Source organism: Ciona intestinalis, unplaced genomic scaffold (genome assembly GCF_000224145.3).
Source record: "Ciona intestinalis unplaced genomic scaffold, KH HT001085.1, whole genome shotgun sequence".
Lineage (NCBI taxonomy): Eukaryota > Metazoa > Chordata > Ascidiacea > Phlebobranchia > Cionidae > Ciona > Ciona intestinalis.
Genome location: NW_004191406.1, coordinates 32,318 through 53,888, shown reverse-complemented (window position 1 = coordinate 53,888; position 21,571 = coordinate 32,318). Strand labels below are relative to the sequence as shown.

Genomic DNA, 21,571 nt, shown 5'->3' with positions numbered 1-21,571 from the left:
GAAACAGAACACTCGTGTTATAACGACTGTTGTTGCCTCGCCATGAGAGGATAAATAAGTTACATACGTAGTACAAAATGCAACCTCGCTCGTAAGCGGGCACGAGGTGTATGAAAAAACACCCATGTTATATAGCGACTGTTAATGTTGGATAATTGGGCAACCATACAACGGAAACCGAATCAGATATTAAATTAACAGCAAGTCTGAAATTTTGGGTCAAATTCCTGGTATATTTATAACACGGCGTTTATATGACGTATGGTATCTGCATATTTATAACTAAAGCAGCATTTGTGTTGGGCTAATTACCAGGTTGGTCGTCACCTTGCGTGGTAATCAGAATTGTGATCGGTGCAAAAATACGTCAGCGGTAGTTTAGGCTCGATATTTAAGTTTAAATATAGGAGGGATTGACCACGAAGGTATTTCACGATTCCGATTCAAATACAATATATGCTCTGTATGGTGCATTAACCTCAGTATTTATGTTGAATGAAAGAATCGAAAATATTTATCCCCGTATGGCGGGGCAACGATAGACGTTATAACATGGGTGTTCTGTTTCATACACCTCGTGCCCGCTTACGAGTTACCACGTATGTAACTTTGTGGGTGATTGTTTTTCGGTAACCCATTAGTGACCACTGGGTTAGAGCATATGTTGTTAAATGTCCCAAGGACGCATATACGCCCAAAATGGTAGCAGCGTCGAGCTTCGAATCCTTAATCCATAGTCCAGTTGCTACAACCCATTATAGTGACACTGTTGGGGCAATTGCCACAAAGTGCCAACGTCGAGTTTCGAACCCTTAGTCTATATGGTCTACAGACGATAACCCATTATTTCCACTCGGTTATAAACAACAAACCTCAACCCCTTGTTCTCGAAGAAGATTGGCTGCCGTAGTCACGTGGTCCTGGGATACGCCATCAGTTATAATGAACACTGAATCAGGAACTCCGTCCCTGTTCCCGTTGGCGGGTGCCAACATCACATTACGAGCGTGGTTCAGTGCAGCTCCTGTTCGGGTTCCTGTAAACATGTGGTTTTCGGCCATGCTATAGTGGCAATATAGATCCTTTATGTTTGTCAAGCATAACATAAATTTAAATATTTATTCGAAAACGATAGCGAAGATCAAAATGAATAAAACAAACAAAATGTTTAACATTTAAACAACTTTAATCAATCCACTACGATCCTTTAAAAGTGTAAGGCCGCGGTTATTATTTGGTTTAAAACAAACGGTATTTTACCAAGTTGAACAAGAAAAGAGAATATATGTTCCATATTACCCCAACCATATTAAATGTGATTGTTGGGCATGTTAGTTGCAATATAGGTCTTTGTTATTCGTTAAACATATATAGTAGAGTGGGGGAAGATATGGGACACCTTTAACACATAATATCCAAATAGCCTGATCGTGTTTTAACAATTAACAACGGTCTGTGGAAGTCGTGAGGATACGGTTTCATAATTCTTTGAATGTTTTCTGTTTACTACCAAAAGAGACGAAAAAATAAAACAAAAAGGTGTCCCATCTCCCCCCACCCTACTATATGTTTTCATACCTTCGCCGTCATACGGGATTCTATCAAAAGCTCTCAGCAGTCCTTGTTTATCATTAGGATAATCCCCAAGTAGTATTTGGGTACGAGTGTCGATTTGGGAGTTAAAGCGGAAGATTGCCAAGCGAGCCGCGTCGTCTTGGATCACGAATGAACTGCAGGGCAAAGTACAAGTTAGGAATACATAACTGGTGAAATATTATCATTCAATTGTTTAAGCTGGCGCTGTGGTACAGTGGTTACGAGTTCGAGGCTCAATCCGACTGTCATGATTGGCATGTGTGTCCTTGTGCAAGATGTTACACTGCAATTGATCCAACGCAGCGGTTACTAATGGCTTGTTAGCTATACAAAAAAATATTTACCTACAAAGTTACATACGTGGTAACTCATAAGCAGGCACGAGGTGTATGAAACAAAATACCTGTGTTATAACGACTGCTGTCCTTGTCCCGTCATGTGAGGATAAATAAATTATATGCGTGGTGACTAGTAAAAAAACGTACACGAGGTGCATGAAACAGAACACCCGTGTTATAACGTCTGTCGTTGCCCCGCCATGCGAGGATAAATAAATTACATACGTGGCAACTTATAAGCAGGCACGAGGTGTATAAAACAGAACACCCGTGTTATAACGACTGTCGTTTCCCCGTCATGCGAGGATAAATAAGTTACATTCATTTATTCAATCAATATTCAAACCCCTTACTCAATAACTTGGCGAATGAATGCCTTCATTGTCCTCCAGTTCTCGTTCCCAATGGAGGATGACGAATCAAGTAAGATGACGGCGTCCACTACCGAATATGGGGGACAGACCTCTGGTGAGAGAAACAAGAATAAGAAATATTCATCTTTACGCAATTTTGTTTCTGTTAGAAGTTTAACTTGGAAATAATGAAACATAAATGGCTCGTTTGTCCGCTAAGTGTAGCGATCACGCTTCTTTCTTTTAATTAAATGTTGAAATAATAACACAACATTTAAAATTTCCTGAGCTTTTAAATAACTATTTTGAACAGAACAGAACCAACACTACAGTAAAATGGGATTCACGCTTATAAATGAATGTAACTTATTTTATCCTCGCATGGTGGGCAAACGACAGTCGTTATAACACGCGTGTTATGCTTCATACACCTCGTGCCCGTTCACGGGTTCAAATTAGACCATTCTGTCTGATATACTAATTTACACATACCGTAATTTATAAAATAAAATAACGCACATGCTTTACCAATGAATCCAAAGCTTAATATTTAACGAAGTTTACACACACTGTAATTATTGAAGGACAAATTATAACTTACTAGAACAGCAAGGCTTCGGGAGGTTCCAAGTCGTATCATTATTGCAAGTATTGTCCACCACCCCGGATGGTGTTAACACATAGTTCTCGTTGTCGCAGGTGTACGAACAAACTGAGTTCGCATAATTACCATCCGTACAAGACATTGTACCGTTGGCGATGCTTCCTTGGTCTGGACATTGCGTGCCTGAGTGTGAAAGTAATTTTATTTGCATAAGATACAAGCTATAGGATCCAAATTTTGGGTAAAACTTCTCTAAAAACGACCCCCACCCATTGTACAGGTCGCGTTTGACATAAACTTGTTAGTCAGAAACTGCATTTCTAATTGTTGTTAACTAAATACAACTTAATATGAGTCGATTATTTTTTGGGTTTAGCAGCCACGCTTTATTTGTCACTTTACTTTATGTAGTTTTTACCCATAGCGTGTTTTCAACGAATGTCGTTTTTTTGCCAATTCCCTTCTTTTCATTATTCCATTAAATTAACCTTACCGAATTCGAAGAGATTTGTAAAATTTATTTGAAATGTATTTTAAGATTATATTTGCTTTATACATGAACTCACGTTCGCACACGGGCGTCGGGTTGTCCCATTTCATATCACCGCCATCTTCAACACACATGGTGTACAGAGCTCCCACCCGAGTTCGAAACCCTTCACACGCGAACTCACATTCGGAATCAAGGAAAATTCCATCTGTGCAAACCACGTACCCATCAACCGGCTCTGTGGGGAAACTACCGCAGTTTTTCCCTGATGAAAAAAGTAATTCTTGTTTATAATGATAAAAGTGTTTTTCTTTATGATTTGTAAGACACATTAGGGCGCCATGCCTCTAAACGAGATGCTATATAGGTTCACTTGTAAGCGGGCATGAGGTGTATGAAACAGAACACCTGTGTTATAACGACTGTCGTTGCCCCGTCACACGAGGATAAATAAGTTACATACATGGTAACTCGTAAGCGCGGGCACAAGGTTATGAAACAGAACACGCGTGTAATAACGACTGCTATTATCCCTCCATGCGAGAACAAACAAGTCACTCACTCAGTATACAGCTGGGCGTCTCTCCGGACCAAACAGGCAATGTTCCAGCTTGTGATGTGACGCATTGTATTTCAAATTCGCCGACCAGTTGATGGGTTGAGTAACATTCAAAGCTATAAAGGGAAATATTGTAGTTAAATACCTGTTGTTGTTAAACCGGCAGGCACAAATTACAGCTTTACGGCCAAAAGATGTAAATTTTGTAACAAATTATATTTATACTATATCTTGTAAAAAGTTCACAAAAAAAATACGTTTTATTCCAGAACCGGTAATTTTACTTAAGGATCCCATTCACAAATTGTCAATCAAACCTGCAGACACTGCCTTCGTTGTTGCCATGGTTACAAGACATGCTGCCGTTGGCCGGTTTGGTTTGTTCTGTGCATACGATACGTTGGCATGTGGGGGAAGGGGACGTCCATTCTCCGTTATCACCTGTCACGATTAAGTGAACGAATGTAACTTATTTATTCTCGTGTGGCTGGAAAACGACAGTCCCTATAACACAGGTGTTCTGTTTCCATGGTTTCATACACCTCGTGCCAGCTTACGAGTTACCATGTATGTAACTTTGTGGGTGATTACTTTTAGAGGAATTTTTTGATTTTTTTATGTATGGCTGATAATTTAGACAACTCATTAGTGACCACCTGCTTAGAGTAACGTAGTTGTTTATTCTTGTCAGTGCTAATTGGTTGTCCAAAGTGTCAGTCATGCAGAAAAATATTCACCCACAAAGTAAGATACGTGGTAATTACTTAAGCGGACACACGAGGAGTATGAAACAGAACACCTGTGTTATAACGACTGTTTTTGTTTCGCCATGCGATGATAAAGAAATTACATTCATTCAGTCTATACGTTATGGACTATCCACTATACAATGCATTAGATTAGTCTATGTACGGTTAAGTAATATCTTCGCTATTAGAGCCGTTTAGCAAACAGCTGATCCTAAAGGCATTACTATTTATAAAGGCATTACTAAAACTATTAGGAATTAGTGTAATCGGATTGTGGTCGTCGTTGTCGTTTCGTTTATGTCAGTCAAACAGGTTATTGAAGGTATTCATATCTTAAAACCCATGTATGGTTTAATTACACTGCATTATATTTATTTATGGCTACACAGAAGTGATATCTGTGATTATATAATACTATGTGGGGTAAAATGGATACCGATAGCACATAAGAACTTTTCATCATGTGTTGAAATATTATCAACGCTCATTGAGAGTCGTGATGATGCGGTTATATGATTCCGTAAATCTTCTTTGTTTACTATTAAAATAAACGAGAAAAAGATAATGAAAACATGGACCATCTTACCCTAACCATAATTTATATAGTAGGGCTGGGGAAGACGGGACATCTTTAGCACATAACATACAAATATTCTGATCGCGTTTCAACAATTATCAACGGTCTATGGTAGTCGTGAGGATACGGTTTTATATTTCTTTAAATGTTCTTTGTTTACAACCAAATGGGACGAGAAAATAAGATAAAAAGGTGTCTCATCCAAGTTTTAAACGCTTACCACACGTTGTGCTGTCGCTTCCATGCAGCATATGTTCGTCATCGCATGTGAATGTACACACGCTGTGTAAAAGGTTGAAGTTTGTGCAACTTGCATCTCCGTGTTGTATTGAAGGTAACATGCTGCATGTTATGGCTGTAAAAAAGGGATGCTTGAGTAATGGTATATAGTAATTGTAATGTGGGGTAAGATGGATACAGTTAGCACATAATATCCCATATTTCCGGATCAGCTATTTACCAACTAACAACGTTGTTTTGGAGTTATAAGTATATCCTCGAAAATATTCACCCACAAAGTAACATACGTGGTAACTCGTAAGCTGGCACGAGGTGTATGAAACAGAACGCCCGTGTAATAACGACGGTTGTTGCCCGCCATGCGATGATAAATAAGTTACATTCAATCATTCATTCATAACGTAGCCACTCACGTAAGCATGTAGGTTTAGCATCCGTCCACGTTGAATCATTCTGGCAAGTAGTTAGACTGGTATCTGGTTCCATTCGAAACTCATCATTGCAAGTGAAATAACAAACAGCGTTCACATAGTTTGTACTTAGAGGACAAATCACGTTTCCATTTTCTATCGTTCCAAGATCGGGACATTCAATATCTGGATGGAAGATACGATTTAAGTTTCGTAGCCCCCGCCGAGTATTTGTGCTTTTATATTTCTGTAATTGTGTGTAGTTTGGTATACCGACTAAAAGACTGACCATTTTAAGCGAATTGTAGCCTTTAAAGTACATTAGTTCGTTAATTAGACTTGACTTTTTGCCTTGTACACATTGCGTATCGTGTTTTAAACAATTAACAACGCTTGTTTAAAGTCGTGAAGACGCGGTTTACCAAATGGGAAAGATAAAATAGAATGAAAAAGTGTCTTGTCTTACCCCAATAAAAATACATATTATATACACTCACGTTCGCAGTTAGGCGCCGCAGAATCCCAAACTAAGTCTCCGCCATCGTCGATACATTGTGTAGACGCGGGCCCCACTAGTCTATGATGGGTTAAACACTTGTATGTACAAACTGATCCAAGGTTCTTGCTGTCCGTGCATTGGACGAATGTGAACCTCCCAACCGGGGCCTCGTCGCATGTTCTTCCTGGTTTTAAAACACGAAAATGTCAAATCTTTGTCTTGAAGAAACTGCTGCGTCGTGACACAGTTGTTATCGCACGCCTTTAGACGTTACGGGTTCGAGGCTCGATTCTGCTACCATTGTCGGCGTAGTGATTTATATCAAAAATAAAACAATTACCTACAAAGTTACATACGTAGTAACTCGTAAGCAGGCACAAGGTGTATGAAACGGAACACCTGTGTTATAACAACTGTCGTTGTCCCACCATGCGAGGATAAATAAGTTACATTCATTTCTAATTTAAAAATGTTTATGAACAAATGAGTCGCTATAAAAACAATTTATGTTCTTGGTCAAAATTAAACTCCATCACCAGTTAAAGTATAGTAGGATTGGGAAAGATGGGACACCTTCAGCACATAATATATCCTGATCGTGTTTTAAACAAGTAACAACGGTCTATGGGAGCCTTAAGCACATGTTTTTATAATTATTTGGAAGTTCCTTGTTTACCACCACATGGGACAAGTAAATGGAGGTAAAAGGTGTCCCAACTTCCCCCATTCTACTTTACATAGAACAACTCACGTATACAAGATGGTTTGATATTCGACCACATGGCGTTATAAGGCGATCCCAATGTACAAGTGGTCGTAGCGTGGCCGAGAAGATAAAAATATTCGTCACAATTAAACCTGCGTACAAATAATGAGATAAAAAAAGCAAAAAAATATGGTAACAAAAATACCATAGAGCATAAAACATGTTTTTGATCGGTTTTAAAACAAACGTGACAGTCTATATGTAAAAAAAAAACATTGTTTTCATTTTCAGACGATTCGGTTTAAAAACCTTTTTAACTTCTGACATCATTGAAGGTGGTTTAGTTTTTCAACCGAAACGACTTAAAATGTATTCAATTTTATCATATATATATCATATATATGCGTTATGTTTGTATTAAACTGACAAAACTAGAACAACCGTGTATAATGCAGCTAACATATATTTTTATCAACAAAATAACATTTTTTCTTATGCTTATATTGAAACCGACTTCCATAAATATAACAATGCACGTAACAAATTCATTTAGCAACAAAACAAAATGTCCTCTTACGTGCATATGCTGTTTATTTCGTTTTCCTCTGTACAACTAATGCTCCCGTTCTGCGGTGCATTAATACGGGGGCAGTTAAGTTTCTCGCACGTTGGGAGAAGATTCGACCACATTTGATTCACCCCTGCAGCAAGAATAATGAATGAATGAAATTTATTTCGTTTCTTCGGTCAAGATAACGAAGAACGGAAGAGTTGACAAAAGCGAAAACACGGGTAGCAACGGTAAAACAACAGTAGTTAAAACACACTTATTGATAAAAAAGAAAAAAATCTTCCATACGCTTCTGTGCAAAAATATAAGGCCACACTAACTGTTACTATAAATAAAAAAAGTTTTTACGCGTCGGGATGCGGTTATATGATTCTGTAAGTCTTCTTTGTTTAGTGGTAAAATAAACGAGAAAAAGATAATGAAAACATGGACCATCTTACCCCAACCATAATTTATGGTAGGGTATGGGAAACGGGACACCTGTAGCACATAACATATAAATATCCTGATCGTGTTTTAAACAATTATCAACGGTCTATGGGAGTCGGGAGGATACGATTTTATAATTCTTTGAATGTTCTTTGTTTACTACCAAATGGGACGAGAAAATAGAATAAAAAGGTGTCCCAGCTTTCCCCACTCCACTGTTACGTAAGTTTTAAACGCTTACCACACGTTGTGCTGTCACTACCATGCAGCATATGTTCATCATCGCATGTGAATGTGCACACGCTGTGTAAAAGGTTGAAGTTTGTGCAACTTGCATCTCCGTGTTGTATTGAAGGTAACATGCTGCATGTTATGGCTGTAAAAAAGGATGCTTGAGTAATGGTATATAGTAATTGTAATGTGGGGTAAGATGGATACAGTTAGCACATAATATCCCATATTTCCGGATCAGCTATTTACCAACTAACAACGCTGTTTTTGAGTTATAAGTATATCCTCGAAAATATTCACCCACAAAGTAACATACGTGGTAACTCGTAAGCTGGCACGAGGTGTATGAAACAGAACGCCCGTGTAATAACGACGGTTGTTGCCCGCCATGCGATGATAAATAAGTTACATTCAATCATTCATTCATAACGTAGCCACTCACGTAAGCATGTAGGTTTAGCATCCGTCCACGTTGAATCATTCTGGCAAGTAGTTAGACTGGTATCTGGTTCCATTCGAAACTCATCATTGCAAGTGAAATAACAAACAGCGTTCACATAGTTTGTACTTAGAGGACAAATCACGTTTCCATTTTCTATCGTTCCAAGATCGGGACATTCAATATCTGGATGGAAGATACGATTTAAGTTTCGTAGCCCCCGCCGAGTATTTGTGCTTTTATATTTCTGTAATTGTGTGTAGTTTGGTATACCGACTAAAAGACTGACCATTTTAAGCGAATTGTAGCCTTTAAAGTACATTAGTTCGTTAATTAGACTTGACTTTTTGCCTTGTACACATTGCGTATCGTGTTTTAAACAATTAACAACGCTTGTTTAAAGTCGTGAAGACGCGGTTTACCAAATGGGAAAGATAAAATAGAATGAAAAAGTGTCTTGTCTTACCCCAATAAAAATACATATTATATACACTCACGTTCGCAGTTAGGCGCCGCAGAATCCCAAACTAAGTCTCCGCCATCGTCGATACATTGTGTAGACGCAGGCCCCACTAGTCTATGATGGGTTAAACACTTGTATGTACAAACTGATCCAAGGTTCTTGCTGTCCGTGCATTGGACGAATGTGAACCTCCCAACCGGGGCCTCGTCGCATGTTCTTCCTGGTTTTAAAACACGAAAATGTCAAATCTTTGTCTTGAAGAAACTGCTGCGTCGTGACACAGTTGTTATCGCACGCCTTTAGACGTTACGGGTTCGAGGCTCGATTCTGCTACCATTGTCGGCGTAGTGATTTATATCAAAAATAAAACAATTACCTACAAAGTTACATACGTAGTAACTCGTAAGCAGGCACAAGGTGTATGAAACGGAACACCTGTGTTATAACAACTGTCGTTGTCCCACCATGCGAGGATAAATAAGTTACATTCATTTCTAATTTAAAAATGTTTATGAACAAATGAGTCGCTATAAAAACAATTTATGTTCTTGGTCAAAATTAAACTCCATCACCAGTTAAAGTATAGTAGGATTGGGAAAGATGGGACACCTTCAGCACATAATATATCCTGATCGTGTTTTAAACAAGTAACAACGGTCTATGGGAGCCTTAAGCACATGTTTTTATAATTATTTGGAAGTTCCTTGTTTACCACCACATGGGACAAGTAAATGGAGGTAAAAGGTGTCCCAACTTCCCCCATTCTACTTTACATAGAACAACTCACGTATACAAGATGGTTTGATATTCGACCACATGGCGTTATAAGGCGATCCCAATGTACAAGTGGTCGTAGCGTGGCCGAGAAGATAAAAATATTCGTCACAATTAAACCTGCGTACAAATAATGAGATAAAAACAGCAAAAAAGTATGGTAACAAAAATACCATAGAGCATAAGACATGTTTTTTATCGGTTTTAAAACAAACGTGACAGTCTATATGTAAAATAAAAAAATTGTTTTCATTTTCAGACGATTCGGTTTAAATACATTTTTTAACTTCTGACATCATTGAAGGTGGTTTAGTTTTTCAACCGAAACGACTTAAAATGTATTCAATATCATATATATGTGTTATGTTTGTATTAAACTGACTACTATAAATATAACAATGCACGTAACAAATTCATTTAGCAACAAAACAAAATGTCCTCTTACGTGCATATGCTGTTTATTTCGTTTTCCTCTGTACAACTAATGCTCCCGTTCTGCGGTGCATTAATACGGGGGCAGTTAAGTTTCTCGCACGTTGGGGGAAGATTCGACCACATTTGATTCACTCCTGCAGCAAGAATAATGAATGAATGAAATTTATTTCGTTTCTTCGGTCACGATAACGAAGAACGGTTTAGTTCACAAAAGCGAAAAGACGGGTATAACAACAGTAGTTAAAACACGCTAATTTAAAAAAGGAAAAAGAAATACCATTTTAGATATAAGTTGTGACCCTTACACCTACAAACAGTATAAACCACTTTATTAAACAATATTAAAGTTGCAATCGTAAGAAAAATGTGCGTGAGGAAACATTTATTGGCCAACCATTTAATAATACAGGTAGGCATTTACATACTTAATATTTAATATTACAGAACTATACCAAAACTTACCACACAAAGATACACGAACACCGACCCTCATATACCCAGGAATGCACAGGAATGTACATATGCTCCCAATTAATTGACCACGATCGCAAATAATCTGCCCATGGTTTGGCGCTACTAATCTTTCCGAACACCCTGGGGGAATACGCGACGATTATATATTAGGGTTATAAAATAATTCACCAGAATAAGTGTTAATAAAGGTAATAGATTGGGGTAAGTTGTTCCATGTTTTCATTCATATTTTCTCCTCCCGTTTGGTAGTAAACCAAGAACATTCAAAGAATTATAAAACCGTATCCTCGCAGACTCCCATAGACCGTTGTTAATTGTTTAAAGCACGTTCGGGATATTTGGATATTATGTGCTAAACGTTCCCGTCTTACCCAACCGTACTGTATAACATTCTAACGGTATCCATCTTACCCCATATATTTAGTCGAAGACGGGAGATTTAAAATTCAAAAAATACTTTTTTTTGTACAGCAACTTACCAGTTGGTTCGTCCAATTGGATAACTGGAGGTAACGGAGTTGTTGGTGCATCTACTGTGGTGGGGGGGACGGTGGTAGTGGTGGACATCGTAGTTGACGTCGTAGGCACGTTGGTAGTGGGCATAGTGGGCATGATGGCGGTAATATTACTGCCGACCTCTGTTAAAATATAAGGGGAAAATGAATGAATGTAACCTATTTATTCATCTGCGCATGATGGCGGGCAACGACATTTGCTATAACACAGGTGTTCTGTTTCATACACCTCGTGCCCGCTTACAAGTTACCATGTATGTAACTTATTTATCCGCGCATGGCGGGTAACGACATTCGTTATAACACGGATGTTCTGTTTTATACACCACGTGCCCGCTTTCAAGTTACCATGTATGTAACTTATTTATCCGCGCATGGCGGGCAACGACATTCGCTATAACACGGATGTTCTGTTTCTTACACCACGTGCCCGCTTACAAGTTCCATGTATGTAATTTGTGATTTACTCTTTTGAATTTTTCCTTTTTTTAAAGTATTGCTGACAATTTGAACAACCCATAAGTGACACAGTTACTAATATACACACATAGCATTCCTACCTTCAGGACACATCAGTTGTGGTTTGTTACATTCATCGTATGAACAACAACATCTACACACAGAACTTGGAACTCTAAGGTTACATTGGGTTGGACTCCATGCTGGTTTGTCGTTCTGTGCACATTGTTGATGGGTTTATATAGGGTGGGGGGATGGAACACCTTTAGCAAATAATATCTAAACATCCTGATCGTGTTTTAAACAATTAACAACGGTCCATGGGAGTCGTGAAGATACGGTTTTATATTCTTTGAATCTTCTTTGTTTACTACCAAATGCGATGAGAATAGAGAAAAAAAAACATGTCCCATTTTCCCCCACCTACTATATATAGTAGGGTAGGGAGATTGGAAAATATTGTTGATAGTTAATATAGATGCTTATTTTGGATGCTTGCTAAGTCATACAAAATCGGATAGAAATTATTTGTTTATTGTATGTATCAGAATATTGGGAATAATATTAATAATCAAATTCCATATATAGTAGGGTGGGGGAAGATGGGACACTTTTGGCACGTAATATTCAAATATCCTAATCGTGTTTTAAACAATTAACAACGGTTTATTGGAGTTGGGAGGATACAGTTCTATAATTATTTGAATTTTCCTTGTTTATTACCAAATGTGACGAGAAAATAGAATGAAAAGGTGTCCCATCTCCCCCCACCCTACTATATAGTAGGTTGGGAAAGATGGGACAATTATTTATTATATCTCTCGTCCCATTTTGTAAATAAAAAATAAAAAAACAATGATAAAATCATATCCTCGCGCGCGGTTGGTGAAGCCACTTGACCGCATCGTAACGAGTTATTACCAAGTCAATTATATCGGCAAACACATTTATAAAATTATCTGCTCGTAAAATATGCGAAACTTTATTCAAGGTAGTATTTTTGCGTGTGAACGAATATTTCATTTTCACCTTTTTTCTTCAGGCATTCGTTTTCTTTAATAATAATTACGACCCTGCCAATTTTGGGAGGCCATATATATTTACAGTCAAAAATTTTGACGTACTAATTGGTAAAACTGTCATCTGTGCGTCACAATTTGACGTGAAGTGACGTAACAATCCATCTTTGTTACGGACAGGAACCAGTTTCACAAGATTTAAATTAATATTATGGCGACGATAACTGGTTCACGTACACCAATTTGTTAACCGGAGGCGGTAGGTGCTAATTAACGCGACTCAATGTAGGTGTATTGGTTAAGGTGATACACACTCCGTGATCGCTTATAGTGATTGCAAAATTCGATAAAAACGAGATATGGGCTCACTGTGAGCAAAACAAATCGCCTCGCCCAAAAAGTAAACGGGTTTTACCTAATTAACGACTGTACACAGCAAAAACAACTTTTTCCCTAATTGACCGTTTTTTTAAAATAATATGAGGTTAGGTTACGTTAATATTTTTATCTAGTTACACAATAAGAACAACTTAATCGTGTACACTCGTATAACTATACTGTTTAAAGTTTTAAATGTTAATTTCTTCTAACATTGTTTACAAGTTAGTTCTAATTTTACACTCAAACGAGAATGAATGAGACTTATTCATCCTTGATCGCATGGCAGGCAACGACAGTCGTTGTAACACGGGTGTTCTGTTTCATACATCTCGTGCCTGCTTACAAGTTACCATGTATGTAACTTTGTGGGTGACAATTGGTACAACCCTGACCACTGCCCGCAACTTAAAAGGGGTATTAGTGGGTGACCGCCTACAGTTAGATACTGACCTGCGCTTCGTTATTCGAACACGCTAAACTTTGTTTGCATCGCTTCGTTACAAGGATTCCGTTGTCGCCTCTTCGGACTGAATTATGGCAAGCCTTCTAAAAAATAAAGCAAAAAAAACAACAGTCATAAACAATATAGTAGGTTGGGGTAAGATGGCCCATGTTTTCATTGTCTTTTTTCGTCCCATTTGGTAAACAGAGAATATTTACAGAATTATATAACCCTAACCTTTAAAAGAGTGTTGTTAATTGTTTAAAACACGTTAGAAATATGGGATATTATGTGATAACAGTATCCATCTTACCCCACAGTGCTTTATACTTTGAGTTAATTTTCATATTACCAGCATACACGTTCTGTTGCATTTACTTAAATCGAGACAAACATGGGCGATAAATATATAGTGGGGTGGGGGAAGATGGGACACCTTTAGCACAAATATGAAAGTCGCGAGGGCAGGTTTTATAATTCTTTGAAAGTTCTTTGCTTACTACTAAAATGTACGAGAAAATAGAATGAAAAGGTGTCTCATTCTCCCCCATCCTACTATATATATTGTATTGACTTTTACCACCAACCTCGTTTCTCTCGCATTGCTCCAGATGTCCATTACGTATACATGCTTCGTTATCCGGCTGGTTTAAACAAACCCAGCATTTCAAAGCTAAAATGGGGATGAATGATTTAATTTGTTTGCGTAATTTTATTATAAAATCAATTGAGAAAAAATATGTTTAAAAGTATAAATACAAATATTGAAAACATATAAAGAAAAATCATATACAGTAGGTCGGGGGAAGATGAAACACCTTTAACACATAATATCCCAATATCCTGATCGTGTTTAAACAAATAACAACGGTCTATGGAAGTCGCGAGGTTAGGGTTTCATATTTCTTTGAATGTTCTATGTTTAATACTGAATTGAACGAGAAAATAGAGTTAAAATGTGTCCCATCTTCCCCACCCTACTATAGCTTATGCAGTTTCCTAAACTGTTTACTGCGCTGACTTTTTCCGCTTACAACCTTTGTTGAGACTCCCGACTGTTGTGCTTTTGGTCCTAATTATAAAATACGTCGAAGGCGCTTTTTGTTTCTTGCCTACGCGTAAACGGTTAAGTAATACGAAGAGTTGGATCTCATTTGAACGACTTGTTAGAAACAGTTAGGATCTGAAGTTGTAATGTTGCTTTGTATGTTTGTATGGGTGGAGGATTGTGATAAAGTATAGATAAGTAAGTCTAATCAGTTTTATATTAGTTGTGTAAAATAGCTCTGTTGACATTTATAACGACGTTCAACGTGTTTATACAAGTCGTCTTCATCAGGATGTAAGTTTTAGCAGGTACAGTCTACAGGTCATCAGCATATAAGTTTTAGGTGCAAGTTTAATATCCAAGTAGGTATAGGGTTTGCATGTAAGTTGTATGTAGATTCTGCGTTACCGGATTGTAAGTGAAACCTCATAGTTTTTGCATATTATACGTTTCTCCAGTAAGAAGTTAGCGCAAATATAGTCGATATTACGATACATGTATAGTAGGGCGGGGTAAGATGGCGTGGATTTTGCGTTACTTTATTATCGACTGACTTGTCGTCAGATTGGGGTAACATGGTTTGTGTTTTTATTCCGTTTTATCGTCCTACTTGTTAGTAAACAAAGAATATTTACAGAATTATAAATCCGTATCTCTACGGCTCTAAAATAGCGTTTGCGTCGAATGAAAATACTAAATATTACGTGCAAACGGCGTCTATCTTGCCCACAGTATTTTACTTGGATTAATTGTACGTACTTTTTTATCTCAATTGGGGTTTTGATTTCAGTAATGCCTTCCCGGCCAATAGACTGACCATAACATGCGACTTACCTATCATTAAGACAATAACTTTCCCAATAAAATTTATGTTACAATTTTTTTGCATTTAAATTTAAACAGAACCATATATAAATATAGCAGAGTGGGAAAGATGGAACTCCTATTTCTTCTATTTTCTTGTCTGATTTGGTAGAAAACAAAGGACATTCAAATAATTATAAAACCACATTCTCACGATTCCCATAGACCGTTGTTAATTGTTTAAAACACGATCAGGTTAACTGCAGCTTTAAAAGTGTCCCGTCTTCCCCACCCTACTGTATTTATGTTTGGTTCTGTTTTAATATAAATGCAAATCTTTTTTTTTAAAATCATAACCAGATAACTTACCTTCGCCAAAGCAAATGCACAAAACGATGATAAAAACAAACAATGTTGGTCGTCTTGCTTCTCTCGACTCCATGTCTGCTTTGTGTTCTCGTTATTTCTCCACGCCCGACTTTATATACCCGCGTAACTTTCTTGCAAGTTGTAGCTGACTTGAAAAGTTTTTCTCGTCGTAGTAATCTCCAAAGTTTAACAACATGGTGCGATTCGTGATTTCTTAATTCAATTATTTGTAGGTCCCCAATTACCCACAAATATTAAGTTTCATAAACTATGAGTGTTTTTTATTCAATTTAATCCAATTTGGGAAATTCTGTTTTGTATTAAATTTCGAAATGCGTTTATTTTAAAATTCAATAATATAATTCTTGGAAATGCAGGTTGACACTGTTATTGGTGCAAACCGCGTGGTAGTTTGTACTCCAAATATATGAGTTTATAGACAACATAATAACTATCCCATACGAACCTTTATATAGATGTTGTTTTTATATTGTTTATAGAACGATTAAAAAATAATGTCGACTTTGCATTTTTTGTAACGGCTTCCAAGTAATCCCCATTGTCCGGCTATTAATCATACACGGCGTATTCTGTTTTGGAAGATAACTAATTGACGTCATTTACACGTCAAGACTGTTTTGGCCTTGCAATTATTTTTAGATTCCGTGCAAAAGATTCTTACTTATTGCATTTCAATCCGACTGGTAGCGAAATAAACAAACGCGGTATAAGTCTTACTAATCTGAGGCTGAAATATGACTTGTGGTTTGGCAGGTACACTTATAGGAATTTAAATGACGTAAATAAGTTGCATTAATCGTTTAAGACGAAACATAGCTGGCAAAGTTTGACGTGAATCGAATTATATTGGTGGGAATATTAGACCTGATTAATATTATCTAAGTTTACCATCCTCGCTTTTATTTATATATTTAACTCAAGAAGTTTTTATGCCCATAGTATGTTTTAACAACTGTCGTTTTACTGCTGAAAAAATGTCTTCGTTGTTTTAATCAAGTTAATATATTGAGTGTTGTTTCACACCTCATGCCAGCTTACAAGTTTCAAAACGTACAGGTGATTGTGTTATTGTATATGTATGGTTTTTTTATTTACATTGTGTTATATACACTGTCGTTTCGATGTTTTGATTTATACAAAAAGTTTCTTAGTTCCATTAAACTTGCTTAAAAGAAACCGATCCGTATTTTACAAAGGCCGGACTTTCATTTCAATAAAACGCAACCCTTGATGTTCATCATCAAATGAATACCAAGATGCCGAGGTCCAGGCAACCTTGCATGGCTGGTAAAGCCCATTCAAGTTGGCGTGATGGCAACCTTTATACCACCATGCCCCTTTATCACGAAACGCACAGTTTGATCCATAAATGTCTTGGTCGTTGTCGTATGCTGAGAAAGGTTGTCCGTTGTGTATGGCGAGCGAGTTTCCTGAATAAATATAATTTATTTATTCTCGCATGACTGGAGAAGGATACAGCCGTTATAACACGGGTGTTCTGTTTCATACACCTTGTGCCTTCTTAGGAGTTACCATGTATGTAACTTATTTATCCTCGCACGGCGGGGCAACGACAGTCGTTATAACACGGGTGTTCTGTTTGATGCACCTCGTGCCCGCTTACGAGTTACCATGTATGTGATTTTGGGGATATTTGTTTTTATGTATGGCTGACAATTAGGCAACCCGTTAGTGACCACTGGGTCGGAGCAATTACGGTTAACCGTCTTGTCCAAGGTCACACCCACAAAGCCTTGAGCTCAGAAACTCGAATAGCGTTGTTATTTTATAATACCGCTTAGGAAATGGGGCTATTATGTGATAACTATATCCATCTTACCCCACGGTCTTATAGTTACCTGCTGTTCCGCTGTGGCCATGCACGGATAACGTAAACGTTGGCGGAGGCCCGACATTAAACGAGCTAGGTATAAAATATAAAATTTAAATCGGTAATTCTATTAGGATCATACATTCAAAAAAATTACTAACGCTAAGGCTGAGCTACNGGTATAGTTGGGAGTAAAGTGGGACACGCTAGGGTGGGGGGAAGTGGGACACGTTGGGGGTGGGGGAAAGTGGGACATGTTGGGTAGGGGAAAGTGGGACACGTTGGGTGGGGGAAAGTGGGACACGTTGGGGGTAGGGGAAAGTGGGACACGTTGGAGTGGAGGAAGTGGGAAATGTTGGGGGGAGGGGGAAATGTTGGGTGGGGAAAGTGGGACACGTTGGGGTAGGGGAAAGTGGGACACGTTGGGTGGGGGTAAAGTATATCATTCGTTATTTTCGACAACACCTAAACAAAATATTTTAGAAACGGACTCGTTGGAGTGGAGGAAGTGGGAAATGTTGGGGGGAGGGGGAAATGTTGGGTGGGGAAAGTGGGACACGTTGGGGTAGGGGAAAGTGGGACACGTTGGGTGGGGGTAAAGTATATCATTCGTTATTTTCGACAACACCTAAACAAAATATTTTAAAACACTCGTTTATCGTTAAAGGGGATCGTATAAACAGGAAGTAAAAAAATGTTTTGTTTGGATACATTTATGGTGGGATGGGGAAAGATGGGACACCTTTTCATTTTATTTTCCCGTTAACAAAAACAGTTTAAACGAATATATAAAATGTTATTTTCACGACCACCATAGACTGTCGGTAATTGTTAAATTCCAAAACACGATCAAAATTTTTCGATACTATATTTTACCACGATCAAATTTTTTGGATATTATGTACTAAAAGTGACCTCTCTCCCCCACCCTAATATATATATATATGTATCTTATAATATTCCACATACCTGTATTGAGCGTATTTCGTGACGTTTACACAATTCCTCATTTCCACACGAAGTTCGTATTTCTCTTCACCAGATAAGTAGTGTAGGTTATCCAAACCTGAAACATAACATAAGGTGTTTTATACGAAATATCAATCACTTAAATACGAAGCCGTGGATAGATATAGGAGGGTGGAGGAAGACGGGACACCTTTAGCACAAAATATTCAAATATTGTGATCGTGTTTTAACAATTACCAACAGTCTATGGGAGTCGTGAGAACACGGTTTTATAATATTTGGAATGTTGTTTGTTTACTACCAAATGGGACGAGAAAATAGAATGAAAAGATGTCCCATCTTCCCCCACTCTAATATACAGTGGTTAGCGTGTGTGGTTGTAGTTCTAAGGGTTCGGTTTCGAGGCTCGATGCTGCTACCATTGTGGATGTCTCTTTGGTTAAAAAATCACCTTCAGAATGTTATGCACACGTGGTATCTTGTAAGCGGAAACGAGGTGTATGAAACAGACCACCCGTGTTATAACGACTGTCACATTGCCCCGCCATGTGAGGAAATAAGTCACATTCATTCTTTTTATTATTTATTTTCCTCACCCATCCAAAACTCCTGGTCTGGTTCGCCAAACCCAGTTCTATATTCCTTCCAGTTTCGATAGAAGTTAACTGAGCCATCTTCACGACGTTGAAACACCTGTATGATGGCTTATATCATTTATTGTTTCATCTAGTCACTGCCGTGGCACAACGGTTAGCGCGCCTGTTTCTAAGTAAAATATTGCACCCACAAAGTTATACATATTATAGTAGGATGGGGGAAGATGGAACACCTTTAGCACACAATATTTGAATATCCTGATCGTGTTTTAAACAATTAACAACGGTCTATGGGAGTCGTGGGGATAAAGTTTTGTAATTCTTTAAATACGTTCTTTGTTTACTACCAAATGGGACGAGAAAATAGAAAGAAAAGGTGTCCTATCTTCCCCGCCCTTTACTCTACCTATTTATTTTTTGAGTAAAACCTCTGCTCTATGATATGCGCACATAATATCACACAAGAAAACGATGCACATAATTACAAACCGTCCAGCCACCACCGTCAGTGTCCATATCGCAATAAACTGTCAATTTTCTCTGATTCGATGAATAAACTTTGTATATTCCACTTTCTCGGTTTCCATGATCGTGTATTTGCTTACAGTTGCGAATATCTGTAAACAGGTGTGTGGTAACAACAGAATGGAAGTATCTTATTTCATATGATTGCGACTTTGCTGAAAAATAGCGGCTTTTCCCCACGCTTCTACCATTGTGGTCGTATGTGCCTTTGCGCAAGTCATTTAACGGTAATTGATTTAAGCCAGTGGTCACTAATAGGTTGCTCAAATTATCAGCCTGACGTGAAAAATGAAAAACAATCACCCACAAAGTTTCATTCTTTTTAACTCGTAAACGGGCACGAGGTGGAAACAGAACACCCGTGTTATAACGACTGTAGTTGCCCGCCACGCGAGGATAAACCATACACAACGACTGTCGTTGCCCCACACCCAACTTAATCAATATATAGTAGGGTGGGGGAAGATGGGACACCTTTAATACATAATATCCAAATAGCCTGATCGTGATTTAAACAATTAACAACGGTCTGTGGAAGTCGTGAGGATACGGTTTTATAATTCATTGAATGTTCTTTATTTACTACCAAATGGAAAGAGAAAACTAAACGAAAAGGTGTCCCATCTTCCCCCACCCTACCATAACTTACCCGTATTTTCTTCCAATATCAGCGTTATTGGCATCGACGTCCAACCTGTATCCGCATCTGTTCGCTTTAACTTTACTCTAACGTTGTCTCGCCGTTTGTTTTCCACGGTAGCTGTAAACTCATGCGGTTCTTCAGGGTTGCTGGATATTGCTCTCACTTTTACTTGGTAGCCTTCCAAACTGTCACAGTCGTTGCATTGTATCGAGACCCTCGTTGTCCGATTTCGATTAGACTCGGAACAAATATTGATAATTTCCGCGTACGTGTCTGGTTCCCCTGTATATAATGAATGACCTAATTTAACTTATTTATGCTCGCATGACGGGGCAAGGACAGTCGTTATAACACAGGTGTTCTGTTTCATGCACCTCGACCTTGTGCCCGCTTACGAGTTTCCATGTATTTAACTTTGTGGGTGTAATAGTAGCCTACTGAATATAATAGAAAGCGTATAAAAGGTACTTACCTTGGATTTTTAGAACACATAAAACTATAACGAGAGGTATAGAAGTAGCAACAGCAAGCATGGTAGCAGTACAGGTTCAATTAACTCCGCTTACGTTATTAGCAAACTGTTGACCAAACACTTTTTAGTGCATGTTTTACGTGTAAGTATACATACATTATATTACGTAGCCTCACACACCTATATTCGGCAAGATATTTCTGGGTATACGCTGATTACTGCTAATTAAAGGGATATATGTTAAAGTAAAACATTGATTTTACAGTTTACATTTACAGTTTGATATAATGGTTTGGGGGGGGGGGGGGGGGGAGATGGGACACCTTTTTCTTATATTTTATCGTCCTATTTGGTATTAAACACGCAACATTCAAAGAATCATAAAACCTTATTTTCACGACTCCCATATAGACCGTTGTCAAATGTATAAATACGATCAGAATATCTGAATATTACGTACTAAAGGTTTCCTATCTTCCCCTACAGAACTATATATGTAAATGTAAAAAATATCGTTTTTTACAGTCTACGTTTGCAGTG

The 21,571-nt window shown here is 37.9% G+C and overlaps 2 protein-coding genes across 2 annotated transcripts; both read right to left on the bottom strand.

Moving 5' to 3' along the window:
- Positions 1-625: 625 nt before the first annotated feature.
- On the bottom strand, positions 626-16,152 carry LOC100176886 (sushi, von Willebrand factor type A, EGF and pentraxin domain-containing protein 1-like). Its single transcript, XM_026839962.1, has 23 exons — positions 15,975-16,152; positions 14,341-14,426; positions 13,762-13,857; positions 12,013-12,127; positions 11,417-11,575; positions 10,926-11,057; positions 10,474-10,597; positions 10,042-10,148; positions 9,289-9,474; positions 8,795-8,977; positions 8,363-8,497; positions 7,699-7,822; positions 7,167-7,273; positions 6,414-6,599; positions 5,920-6,102; positions 5,487-5,621; positions 4,258-4,381; positions 3,944-4,056; positions 3,458-3,646; positions 2,889-3,074; positions 2,288-2,399; positions 1,579-1,730; positions 626-1,036 (listed from the first exon to the last, which is right to left on the bottom strand). The coding sequence occupies exons 1-23, from the start codon at positions 16,045-16,047 to the stop codon at positions 858-860; spliced, it is 3,186 nt and encodes a 1,061-aa protein (XP_026695763.1). The 5' UTR covers positions 16,048-16,152; the 3' UTR covers positions 626-857.
- A 194-nt stretch (positions 16,153-16,346) lies between these two features.
- Positions 16,347-21,256, bottom strand: LOC100179209 (microfibril-associated glycoprotein 4-like). The gene is made up of 7 exons (XM_002122327.2): positions 21,032-21,256; positions 20,566-20,841; positions 19,881-20,008; positions 19,392-19,488; positions 18,796-18,892; positions 17,855-17,919; positions 16,347-17,425 (listed from the first exon to the last, which is right to left on the bottom strand). Exons 1-7 carry the CDS (start codon positions 21,090-21,092, stop codon positions 17,184-17,186), a joined length of 966 nt encoding a protein of 321 aa, XP_002122363.1. The 5' UTR covers positions 21,093-21,256; the 3' UTR covers positions 16,347-17,183.
- Between the last annotated feature and the right edge of the window lie 315 nt (positions 21,257-21,571).